The sequence below is a fragment of the Macaca fascicularis genome, chromosome 12 (assembly GCF_037993035.2).
Source record: "Macaca fascicularis isolate 582-1 chromosome 12, T2T-MFA8v1.1".
Classification (NCBI taxonomy): Eukaryota; Metazoa; Chordata; class Mammalia; order Primates; family Cercopithecidae; genus Macaca; species Macaca fascicularis.
The window spans coordinates 137,360,163-137,372,791 of NC_088386.1; the positions used below are offsets into that span (position 1 = coordinate 137,360,163).

Here is a 12,629-nt window from a genome sequence, read left to right on the forward strand (position 1 = left end):
AAGAGGAGGTTCTGGAACCTTGCCGAGCCCCCAGCGATGGGAATAGAAAAACAAATACCCACATTGCTCCTGGACTAGGGGTGGGACCACAGCTTCCTAGCACAGAACTAATGTTTCTGAAATTTGAATGCAGGAAATATGACATAGAAAGTGTCCAAAATTTTAGGAATTAATAAGTATATAGGTTATTTGCAGCTTCCTTGGTCCTTCCCCAGACATACCTTCTTCAAATAATAAATTTTATTGTGGGTTTGCTGTCCTCCACCAGGGGACATGTTGATTAATAAAAGTTTTCAAGGTGACTTTGGTTCTTATTCATTTGGCTGAAAGACTTATTGGGTAGACACATGGCAACAAAAACAACATATGACTGAACCAGATCTTTTTGCTGTAAAAATCATAATTGGGCAGTTGGTAAAATATGACTAGGGTCCACATCTGGAATGGAGCCTCGGATCATGGCCTGTTCCTGATCTGGGTAGTTTTACAAGGCTGCAGGTAAGAATATTGTATTAGTCCATTTTCACACTGCTGATAGAGACATGTGGCAGCAGCAAGAGAGAGCTTGTACAGGGAAACTACTCCTTATAAAACCATCAGATCTCACGAGACTTATTCACTATTACGAGAACAGCACGGAAAAGATCCGCCCCCATGGTTCCGTTACCTCCCACTGGGTTCCTCGCACAATTTGTGGGACTTGTGGGAGTTACAATTCAAGATGAGATTTGTGTGGGAACACAGCCAAACCATGTCAAATGTCCTAGCTTCTAGAAAGTCCATACTGAAGTATGGCAAGTAACATGTTAGCAACTCACTCTCAAATGGCTCAAAGGAGGAAAAGCTCTTGTACTGTGCTTGTAACTTCTGTGAATATGAGATTGTCTAAAAATAAAAGCATATTGCTTTAAATTATTGGACTTTATGTTATTAAGACATTGTGGCCTTAAAATACATGAAGTTAGAAAGAGACATTATTCATCAAGAAATTTGAGAAGGTCTGAAGGAAAAAATCACTCAAAATACATTATCCTAAAATAAATAAAATACTTAATCCTGATCATGATAATCTTGAGACAACTTAGGTTTAAGGTGTGGTTTAAAAATAATAATACTCCAGGTGCAGTGGCTCATGCCATACTCCCAGCACATTTGGGAGGCCAAGGCAGGAGGATTGCTTAAGTCCAGGAGTTTGAGACCAGCCTGGGCAATGTGGCAAAACCTTATCTCTACAAAAAATACAAAAATTAGCTGGGCATGGTGGTGCTTACCTACAGTCCCAGCTACTTAGGAGGCTGAGGCAGGCAGATTGCTCGAGCCCGGGAGGTTGAGGCTGCATTGAGTGGTGATCGCACATTGCACTCCAGCCTGGGCAACAGAACGAGACCTTGTGTCAAAATAATAATAAACACATTAAACTCATCATTCAATGTTTGCCTCCCTGGAGGTACTCATCAGGCCTTTGTTCTTCAAGAAATCCTCTTCACTTCCCATTATATTTGCCTTTTAACAGCATAAAATATTTGGAAAAATAAAATACAAAATCTTGCTTTTTTAGGGATGTATTATTTTGCTACAAATTTGGGATAATTTTTTTTTTTTACTTTTAATGTATGCAGTGACATGTACAAATGCTTGTAGTTTATTTAAACATTAGAATTACTGACTTTTATCCTATCTCAGCGGAAATAGGAGATTACGATGAAATGCTGGACCGAGAGCACCTCAAAGCCAATGAGTATTTGCCTGGCCAGCAGCACTGCCTTGAGAAGATACTAGAATTCCATCAGAAGCACGTGTAAGTCATCACAATTATCTATCGACACATTGTCACCACAGTAATGACTAAAGAGTGTGTAACGAGAAAGGACTGTTGTTGTGACTTTTGCAAGATTCTAACATAAGGACCATTGCTCCCAGCCTCAGGATGTGCAGCTGCTGCCATAGACAGCTTGGCAGACACATAGAAGCTGCAGCCCTGGTCTGAAGCACCTTCACACCTGCATGATGTGCTGCTTTAGAAGGTGCTGAAAGAAGCTGGGCATGGTGGCTCACGCCTGTTATCCCAGCACCTTGGGAGGCTGAGGCAGGTGGATTGCCTGAGGTCAGGAGTTTGAGACCAGTCTGGCCAACATAGTGAAACCCCATCTCTACTAAAAATACAAAAAAATTAGCCGAGCTAATGGAAGGCGCCTGTAATCCCAGCTACTCGGGAGGCTGAGGCAGGAGAATCGCTTGGACCCAGGAGGTGGAGGTTGCAGTGCGACAAGATCGCACCACTGCACACTCCAGCCTGGCAACAGAGCGAGACTCCGTCTCAAAAAAAAAATGGTACTGAAAAAGACATCAGGGCCTAGGGGAGGAGGATGCTACTGAGCAGGATGGGGTGGCTGTTGTGGGGGTCTCAGCTGCTGCGGTGTCTCTGCAGCGTGGCAGGAAGAGTCCTCTGCGAGGAAGACACTGTGCTGTGGAGGAGGAGGGGACTGTGAGGCTGACAGTGTCGGCCTGTGTCAGGGCGTTAGAGGAGGGGGGGACTGTGAGGCTGACAGTGTCGGCCTGTGTCAGGGCGTTGGGAATCACCTGGCACCCATGTCCTTCATCTCGTCTTGTTTTGATTTCTCTGAGACTTGACACTGGTGGGTTTTTCTGGATGGAAGTCGTAGAGACCTAGAGAAAGAGTGCTAGCTAAGGGGAAAAGGATGGAAGAACAGTATGGGAAAGCGCTGTGGGCTCTGGCCCAGGTGGGTGGGAGCTTTAGTCACCAAAAGGGAGCACTCAGCTGGTGAAAGTGAGTCAGGGGGACTTAACCTTGCCTTTGTGACACGTCCTTTTGAGATGCAGGTTTGTCAGATCATGTATGTTCATGTGTGTCGTTAAGGCTCTACTGGGACTTGCTGGCAGCTGCCCTTTCACACCTTCAGAGTATGAGTGCCAACGATGCATCCACCACTGCTGTCAGCACTGGGGAGTTGGTTTGAACAGCACAGACTGAGATGCCTACCCGTACAGATTTTACCTTACCCTGTAAGATGGTGTGCATTTCGTGCACCTCACCACTCCCAGTGTGGAGGATCTTGTGTGTGTGCAGGGGAGTGCCTTGTGTGTGCCCAACAGCATGGCAGTCATGAGATATACAAATCCATTGCTGCAGATGAGAATGTGTGCAGTGTAGCAGGAGCATAGCTCATACACTATGAGCTGAAAGAAGGCTGAGGCGAGGCTCAAGGAGACTCGTGGGAGGACCTAGGCGGGCAGAGCCAGGAAGGAAGCATTCCAAGCAAAGCACCAGCCTGGGAAGGGAGGGAGGAGAGGGAGGTTCCAGCGTGGCATGGACACGTTGGGTTCAAGGGCTGGAGGTGGAAGTGCCAACTAATACTGGAGAGGCCATGGTGGCAATTACAGACAGCTCTTACAAGCATTTGTGTGTAATCCTCAAATCCGTCTCATGGCATGCACGGTTTTACCCCATCGTACGTACGGTGAGACCGTGCGTGCAGAGTTCCCTCTCAGACATGACGGTGTGGGGCATCTTGTGTGCGTAAGTCGTTGCTTCTCCTCCATTCACCTGATCTGACCTTGAGGAGGCCTCCATGCAGGGCAGTGCGGGTAGAGCTCCTGCTCTGTTCTCCCGGGTACCCTTGGCTTTGCCTCTTTCAAGTGTTGCCATTATTCTGGCTGGTAGCGAGGAAGGTATAGCTATTCTGATTGTCACATCCAGACCTTGACCCATGGAGCCAAGGGCCCTCTCCTAGTGTTATGTGCCATCCCAGCAGGAAACGGTCACTGGTTCAGTCTGTGTTCCTAAGGTTAGGGACAGTCTCTCCCTGCTGAGACACCCAGCAGGGGCTGGACATGAGGAAGGGAGAACTGAGCATTGTGCTGTGAACTGTCCAACCTGAAGGACAGTCCCTAGTGGATGGGTGGGTTTGGGATGCTGGGGAGAGTGTTGTCAGCACGTAGGCCAGGTTAACCTGTGCAATGGGTGAAATCAGCTAGGCAGAGGACAGATACAGGTCAGAAAGGGAGAAGAGCCCAGGATGAACCCCTGAAGAACTGACATTTGAGAGGCCGAGTGCAGGAGGAGGCACCCACAGGAGCCTTCAGCAGCCAGAGGCATGGAAGGGCACAGGTGCCAAGAGAGCATGTTTTAGGATAGTGGCCACAGCCCCTTGTGTGGAGACTACCAGGCCTGGGGAGGTAGGCACAGGAGCAGGTTTCTGAGCTTGGCAGTGTGGCAATGCATCACCTTCAGCATTTTCAGTGAGTGTTGAGGGTGAATTCTAGGTTCAAGTACACTGAAAGTACAGTGAGGAGACAGTGACAACATTTTGGGGCACTTATGTTGAGAAGCCTGCTTGTGGAAGAAAGAACTGGACCCTCAGGGTAGTTCTGTGTGTGTGTGTCTGGGTGTGTTCTGTGTATACATGTGTGGCTGTGTGGTCGTATGTGCATGTGTGTTATATGTGTTCCTATGCATGCATTGTGTGTCTGTGTGTGGCTCCTATGTTCCTGTGTGTTGATATGTGTTCCTGTGTACGTTGTATACTGTGGTTATGTGTACTTGAACATGTGCGTGTGTCTCTGCGTGTGTGTGTGCTTACATGTGCACATGTATCTGCTAAAAACCCTACAAAACCAGTAAGAGAAGGGTGAGTCATGTGGTCTGCTTCATACGGGAATACAGTTGAGCTCTTCCCAGATAAGCCAGGAATCAGGAAGCTCTGCTCCACATCATAGGCCTTCACTGTGTTAATTTGAGAGTTTGTCTATCACAATCATCACAGCTTCATTGCACATCTGATTTCTTTTAATAGTTCTTTAGAGTTTTTACGACAATATTGTACCTTTATTTTAATTATTATACAATTTCTACATTGTCTTGTGATTCTAATGGTTCTTCAGTGATCCACTGAAAACACCTTTATAATCACTGAATAGGATATTAAAGAAGTGCTTTTCTTGACTGTATCACATTGCTTTTAGATCTTTGAAACTGCAGAAAAAAGCCAGGCACAGTGGCTCACGCCTGTAATCCCAACACTTTGAGAGGCCGACTGGTTTTGAGTCCAGGAGTTCAAGACCACCCTGGGCAACATGACAGAATCCTGTCTCTACAAAAAATTAGCCAACTGTGGTGGTGTGTGCCTGTGGTCTCAGCTACTTGGGAGACTGAGGTGGAAGGATCACTTGAGCCTGGGAGGTGGAGCTTGCAGTGAGCCAAGATTATGCCACTACACTCCAGCCTGGGCAACAGAGCGAGACCCTGTCTCTAAATGAGTGAGCGAGCGAGCGAGCGAGTGAGTGAGTGATAAAACAGGTTTACAAGACACAAATGTTTCAGATAGTAAAAAATATTTTTTAAAATGAAAAGGAGTTGGCCGGGCGCAGTGGCTCATGCCCGTAATCCCAGCACTTTGGGAGGCCAAGGTGGGCGGATCACCTGAGGTCAGGAGTTTGAGACCAGCCCGGCCAACATGGCAAACCCTGTCTCTACTAAAAATACAAAAAGTTAGCTGGGCGTGGTGGCTCACACCTGTCATCACAGCTACTCCGGAGGCTGAGGCAGGAGAATCCACTTGAACCTGGGAGGCAGAGGTTGCAGTGAGCCGAGATTTCACCATTACACTCCAGCCTGAGCTGCAGAGTGAGACTTCATCAAAAAAAAAAAAAAAAAAAAAAAAGAAGAAAGAAAAGAAATACTGTAGATAACACTACTATCTCATCACACTCATTTTCTTTCTTTTTCATTTTATTTTATTATTATTGTTATTATTATTTGATATGGAGTCTCGCTCTGTCACCCATTCTGAAGTGCAGTTGCATGATCTCAGCTCACTGCAAACTCCACCACCGTGCCTGGCTAATTTTTGTATTTTTAGTAGAGACAGGGTTTCACCGTGTTGTCCAGGCTGGTCTCGAACTCCTGACCTCAGGTGATCCACCCACCTCGGCCTCGCAAGGTGCTGGGATTACAGGCGTCGGCCACTGTGCCCGGCCCTTTGTGGTATTTCTTCTGATTTAAAATTTGTCTCTGCCAGTAGTGTTTGTGTATAACCTTGTCACTATAGAGCAGATGTAAGGCTGAGTAGCTAGTGTACGCAAAGAAAGCATTCTACCCATTCCAAAGTAGTTACAGAATAGAAGAAAACTGAGGATGTCTTTGGTCTGCACATATGGTATAGTGTTTTTGTAGTGGGTAAACATACAGACAGTGAACGATCTGTCCTCTAGACATGTAAAGCCTTCATTGTTAGTTTTCCTGATCACTTCCATGATGCATTTTGGCTCTTTCAGAAATCAAGTGTTTGTAGTTTGTGGTTCTCCTGTTTTTCATTACAGGGGCCAGACACCTGCTGAGTCGGATTTCCAGGTGCTCGAAATTGCTCGAAAGTTGGAAATGTATGGCATCAGATTTCACATGGCTTCTGACAGGGAAGGAACCAAGATTCAACTGGCGGTTTCCCACATGGGTGTACTCGTGTTTCAGGTAGGCCAGTGGGGAAGGGAGGGGTGAGAACAGGGCAGGGGAGGTATTCTGCAACCTGGTGAGGTTTGTTCTTATAGATGTTGGTAAATTTTTGTCCTGATGAGTAAGGTCCTCGATTTGGAAGAGGGGCTTTGCATATCATCCAATCCAACCTCTTACTCAGTGGGGAAATTATTCTTTTGTCCTTCTCTGACACAGGTGTGAATATCCTCCATATCATGGAGCCCACTGCTTCCTGGGACTACCTCCCGCCTCCCTGGATTCCCCACTTCTTCCTGCCCCACCAGGGCTGCCCACTGCCTCTGGGACTTCCCATTCCCTCCTGGGATTCCACCTACCCCCTTAGAATCCTAAAACACAACCTGTTTTTTTTCCAGTGGAGCAGTCTCTGTGCTGTGGGTGTGATCTATGCTGGACTGTGAACACTTTAGAGTGGGTCACAGTAATCATTGAAGTAAACAAACTAGAATAGAGTAGGAAATAGCAGAGGGATTGCTTGTGATAAGAGTCAGTGTTGTCTTCTGAGGTGTTTGTATTAGTTGTGATGCATAGGTAAATAATTACATCAATGGTGAGCACGGCCTGCTCAGTTCCATTTGTGGTCATGTGTGTGTGTGCTGGGGATTGTGATGTCCAAGAAGCTTAAGTGTGACTGCTGGTGCCAACTAGAAGGAGCTTTTCTTCTTATTCAGGCCCTTCACATATCTGAAAACTCTTGTTGGGGCTCCCTACGTCTTCTTGCACCCAGACTAAATATTTCCAACTTGTCTGGGCCCCTCCTTTTGGGGGCACTCCAGTCACTGGCCCTTGTAAAATTTTGCACCTCTGATAGACTATGATAATCCTGAAAAGGTCTCCTCGATGCTGAATGTTGTGGGAATTGTCACTGTTGCAGTCTGGGAGCCCATTGCCTGTGTGACCTGCTGTTTTTTTATGGGCTTGTTTTAACCTGTGACTATCAAAAAGAGCTTGGTCTGATTCAGACCTCCCTCATCAAGCCATGTTTATTATTGTTTTCTTTTCCTTATTTTTTTTTTTAACCTAGCCATCAAGTTTCAATTTCCTGTCAGAAAAAAAAAATTAATTTTGAATTTAGAATATTGTGTTACATTTCATACTAAATGTGATTAGAGAACAGTAAAAGTCCATGATAGAGACCAACCTTAGCAATCCATGCCTTCAGGTGGAGGGTCTGAGCATCCCCTGCCTACATCTGCTGATGAGTGTACCCCCATTGCACAGAGATGAAAACCTCACATCCAAACTGAGCCATTGTCACATTTCCGGAAAAAAAACAAATAATACAACCTAAAGAAGTTGTAGAGGCCGGGCGCGGTGGCTCAAGCCTGTAATCCCAGCACTTTGGGAGGCCGAGACGGGCGGATCACAAGGTCAGGAGATCGAGACCATCCTGGCTAACATGGTGAAACCCCGTCTCTACTAAAAATACAAAAAACTAGCCGGGCAAGGTGGCGGGCGCCTGCAGTCCCAGCTACTCGGGAGGCTGAGGCAGGAGAATGGCGTAAACCTGGGAGGCGGAGCTTGCAGTGACCTGAGATCCGGCCACTGCACTCCAGCCTGGGCGACAGAGCGAGACTCCGTCTCAAAAAAAAAAAAAAAAAAAAGAAGTTGTAAAAGCAAGGGATTAGAAACTTCAGATTGAAGATAGCAGACTGAATATATGTATTTATTTTTATTCCCTGAACACAATGACAGTGAAGGCATTTTTTAAACATTTAAATCCATAAGAACAAAGAATGGGAAAACAGCCCATGAAAGATGAGGGATAGCAGCAATGTTTGGAAGCTGGGAAATGACACAGTGAGTGGGACCTGACTGCAGAGTAGGGAAGGCTGAAATCTCACAGCCTGCAGTGGCAAAGTTACAGTGCAAGCCAGCGTGTCCCGGGAGCCCCAGGAAGGGCTCCCAGTTCATGCTCAGGAGAAATAGGAATGCTCCTTCCTCAGAAATGTAAAATGTTATCTTGTAATTTTTTATATCAGCCTTGTTTGTGATAGTAAAATTTTGTGAATTAACCATTGGAAAGCCAGTTAAATAGCCTGGCACAGTGGTTCACACCTGTAATCTCAGCACTTTGGGAGGCTAAGGTGGGCAGATTGGCACATTGCTTGAGTCCAGGAGTTTGAGACCAGCTGGAGCAACATGGTGAAACCTCATCTCTACTAAAAATACCAAAAATTCACTGGGTGTAGTGGCATGTACCTGTAGTCCCAGCTACTCAGGAGGCTGAGGTGGGAGAATCACCTGAGCCCAGGAGGTCGAGGCTACAGTGAGCCAAGATCGTGCCACTACACACCAGCCTGGGCACCTAAATAAGTAAATAAATAAAAGCCAGCTAAATAAATGGTGGTGCATCCATGTGAACAGAATATTGGGCAACTGTACAAACAAGGAAGCAGCTTTTTATATCCCAATAATGAGACATCCTTCAAGATCCATCATTACATGGAGAAAAGATTCAAAACTCTATATGGTAGCTACTGCTTGTGGGGAAAAGAGAGAAAATTATATGTGCACTGTATTCCACACTATAAAATGAACTGGTGACATTAATGGCCCCAAGGAAGGGTGGCCAAACTGTCAGGCTTTAGAACAATGCTGAGAGGGAGACTTGCACTATGGACTCATTTTTGAACCTTCAGAATTTGAGCCTTGTGAATATATCACCGTATTACATTTTCACAAAACCTTCACAGAAATGAAACACTGCGTCTCTGAAACGAACAGGATGCCATGACAGAAACAAATGGAGAACATAAAAACATTTGCAAATTAAAATATAGGCTGCCCCAGTCCATCCCCACCCCGTGTCGCCTACCTGGTCTGCACGCCAGGCAGGGGTCATCAAGCCTCTTTGTCCTGCAGAGTTGTGCTGGCAGATGTTCTGCTACTTTTTAGCAGGTTTTCAGCCTGGCCCCACATGCAACAATAGGAACCCAACCCCAGCAGACCTTGGGCTCTACAATTTCGTCTCCATCATCCGCAGAGGTGTGTCAGCCTCAGTTCTAAGTGCAGATATTTAAAATTGTAATATAGGAGGATCCAAGATGGCTGATTAGAAGCAGCTGAGGTCCACGCCACTCACAAAGAGGAAAGAAAAGGGGTGAGTGAATTCACCTTCAACTGAAATATTCAGGTTCTCGCACTGGAACTAACTAGGCAAACAACTCAACCCACAGAGGATGAAGAAAAGCGAGGGTCGGGGTTAATGGCCCACCCAGGAGCAGCGTGGAGCCAAAGGAACCCCACCCCCAGGCAAGGGAAATGGTGAGTGATTGTGCAACCTCGCCCGGGAAACCACACTTCTCCCGCAGATCTTTGCAACCCACAATCAGGAGATCCCCTCATGAGCCATGCCACTAGGGCCTGGGGTCCAGTACACAGAGTTGTGTTCAGTCTCAGCAGAGCAGCCACTGAGTCACACACAGAGACCCAGGAGTTTCACACACTTCAGCCCCAGGACCCCCAGCAAGGTGGGAAATCTGTTTGTACAAATCCCTAGGAAGAGGGCTGAATCCAGGGAGCCAAGCAGTGTCATTCTGTGAGGCCCACTTCCACAGCACCTCACAAGTTAAGACCCACTGGCTTGGAATTCTAGCCAGCCAACAGCAGCAGGCTGGAAATCTGCCTGAGATGGATCCGAGTTCCTGGGGGGGAGCGGGGTGGCCACCATCTCTGTAGTTCAGTTGACTCAGCCATTTCAGCCTGCTGGCTTTGGAGAATATAAACAGTCTGGATAAGGAAGAGTTCCCCCAAATGCAGCATACCTACTCTGCAAAAAGCAGCCAGGCTGCTGCTTTAAGTGGGTCCCTGACCCTGTTCCTCCTGACTGGGTGAGCCACCCCCTACAGGTGCATTTGGGCCAGCAACAAGTCAGTACCCTCCTGGCACAAAGCTTTTAGAGGAGGAAGCTAGCTGCCATCTTTTCTGTTTCACAGACTTTGCTGGTGATACCTCCAGGTACAGGAAAAACCAAGGCATCTAGGGTCTGCTCCAGACTCCCAGCAAACCTCAGAGGCCCTGTGGTAGAGTGGCCTGACTAGTAAAAGAAAAATAACAGGCCAGGTGTGATGGCTCACACCTGTAATCCCAGCACTTTGGGAGGCTGAGGTGGGTGGATCACTTGAGGTCAGGAGTTCAAGACCATCCTGGCCAACATGGTGAAATCCCATCTCTACAAAAAATACAAAAATTAGCTGAATGTAGTGGTGGGCACCTGTAGTCCCAGCTATTTAGGAGGCTGAGACAGGAGAATCACTTGAACCCGGGGAGGCAGAGGTTGCAGTGAGCTAAGATCGCATCACTGCACTCCACACTGGGCAGCAGAGTGAGACTGTCTCAAAAAACAAATACCTGTAATCCCAGCACTGTGGGAGGCTGAAACAAATCCCCTGAGGTCAGGAGTTCAGGACCAGCCTGGCCAACGTGGTGAAACCCCATCTCTACTAATAATACAAAAAAAAAAAAAAAAAAAGCCAGGCATGGTGGCAGGCTGAGGAGGGAAAACTGCTTGAATCTGTGTGGCAGAGGTTGTAGTGAGCTGAGATTGTGCCACTGCACTCCACCCTGGGTGACAAAGTGAGACCCTATATCAAAAAAAAAAAAAAAAGAAAAGAAAAAAAAAAACAGAAAACAACAACAACATGAACCAAAAAAACCACATAAAAACCCCATTCAAAAGTCAGCAACCTCAAAGATCAAAGTTTGATAAACCCACAGAGATGAGAAAATCAACACGAAAAATGCTGAACACTCAAAAAGTTAAAGTGCCTCTTCTCCTCCAAATGACCACAACACCTCTCCAGCAAGGGAGAAATAGAAATGGGCTGAGGCAGAGATGGCGTTATTGACAGAAGCAGGCTTCGGAAGGTGGGTAATAATGAACTTTGCTGAGCTAAAGGAGCATGTTGTAACCCAATGCAAAGAAGCTAAGGACTGTGATAAAACAACACAGGAGCTTATAGCCAGTTTTGAGAGAAACATAACCAACCTGATGGAGCTGAAAAACACAACATGAGAGCCTCACATTGCAATCACAAGTATCAATAGCAGAATAGGCCAAGCAGAGGAAAGAATCTCAGAGCATTTAAGACTATCTTTCTGAAATAGGCAGACAAGAATAGAGAGAAAAGAAGGAAAAGGAATGACAAAACCTCCAAGAAATACGGGATTATGTGAAGAGACCAAACCTACAACTAATTGGGTTACCCAAAAAAGACAGGGAGAGTGGAACCAAGTTGGAAGACGTACTTCAGGATATCATCCAGGAGAATTTCCCCAACCTAACAAGACAGGCAAATATTCACATGCAGGAAATGCAGAGAACTCCAATAAGATACTCCACAAGAAGATCTACCCCAAGACATATAATCATCAGATTCTCCAAGGTTGAAATGAAAGAAAAAATATTAAAGGCAGCCAGAGAGAAAGGCCAGGTCATCTACAAAGGGAATCCCTTCAGACTAACAGGGGACCTCTCAGCAGAAACCCTACAAGCCAGAAGAGATTGGGGGCCAATATTCAACATTCTTAGGAAAAAAATTCCAACCCAGAATTTCATATCTGGCCAAACTAAACTTCATAAGCAAAACATATATAAGATTCTTTTCAGACAAGCAAATGCTTAGGGAATTCATCACCACCAGACCTGCCTTGCAAGAGCTCCTAAAGGAAGCACTAAATACAGAAAGGAAAAACTGTCACCAGCCACTGCAAAAACACACTGAAATACATAGACCGGTGACACTGTAAAGCAACCACATAAACAAGTCTGCAAAATAACCAGCTAGCACCTTGATGACAGGATGAAATTCACAGGTAATAATATTAACCTTAAATGTAAATGGGCTAAATGCCCCAATTAAAAGACACAGAATGACAAGCTGGATAAAGAGCCAAGACCTTTGGGTGTGCTGTCTTCAAGAGACCCGTCTCATGTGCAAAGACACACATAGGTTTAAAATAAAGAGATAGAATAAAATTTGCCAAGCAAATGGAAAACAGAAAAAAACAAGGCTTGCAATCCTAGTTTCTGACAAAACAGACTTTCAAGCAATAAAGATTTTAAAAGACAAAGAAGGGGATTATATAATGGTAAAGGGTTCAGCAAGAAGAGCTAATT

General features: G+C 45.9%; 1 protein-coding gene across 17 annotated transcripts in view; it reads left to right on the forward strand.

Moving 5' to 3' along the window:
- Window positions 1-12,629, forward strand: part of FARP2 (FERM, ARH/RhoGEF and pleckstrin domain protein 2) — a 148,167-nt gene that overhangs the window by 62,261 nt on the left and 73,277 nt on the right. For all 17 annotated transcript variants that reach the window (XR_010580201.2, XR_012421691.1, XM_045368419.2 and 14 more), the window contains 2 exons: window positions 1,684-1,798; window positions 6,340-6,487. Coding sequence is in view for 15 of the 17 variants with exons in the window: in XM_045368419.2 (XP_045224354.2) it covers window positions 1,684-1,798; window positions 6,340-6,487 (263 nt within the window). In the remaining 2 variants the exon portion in view is untranslated. The remainder of the gene's footprint in view (window positions 1-1,683; window positions 1,799-6,339; window positions 6,488-12,629) is intronic.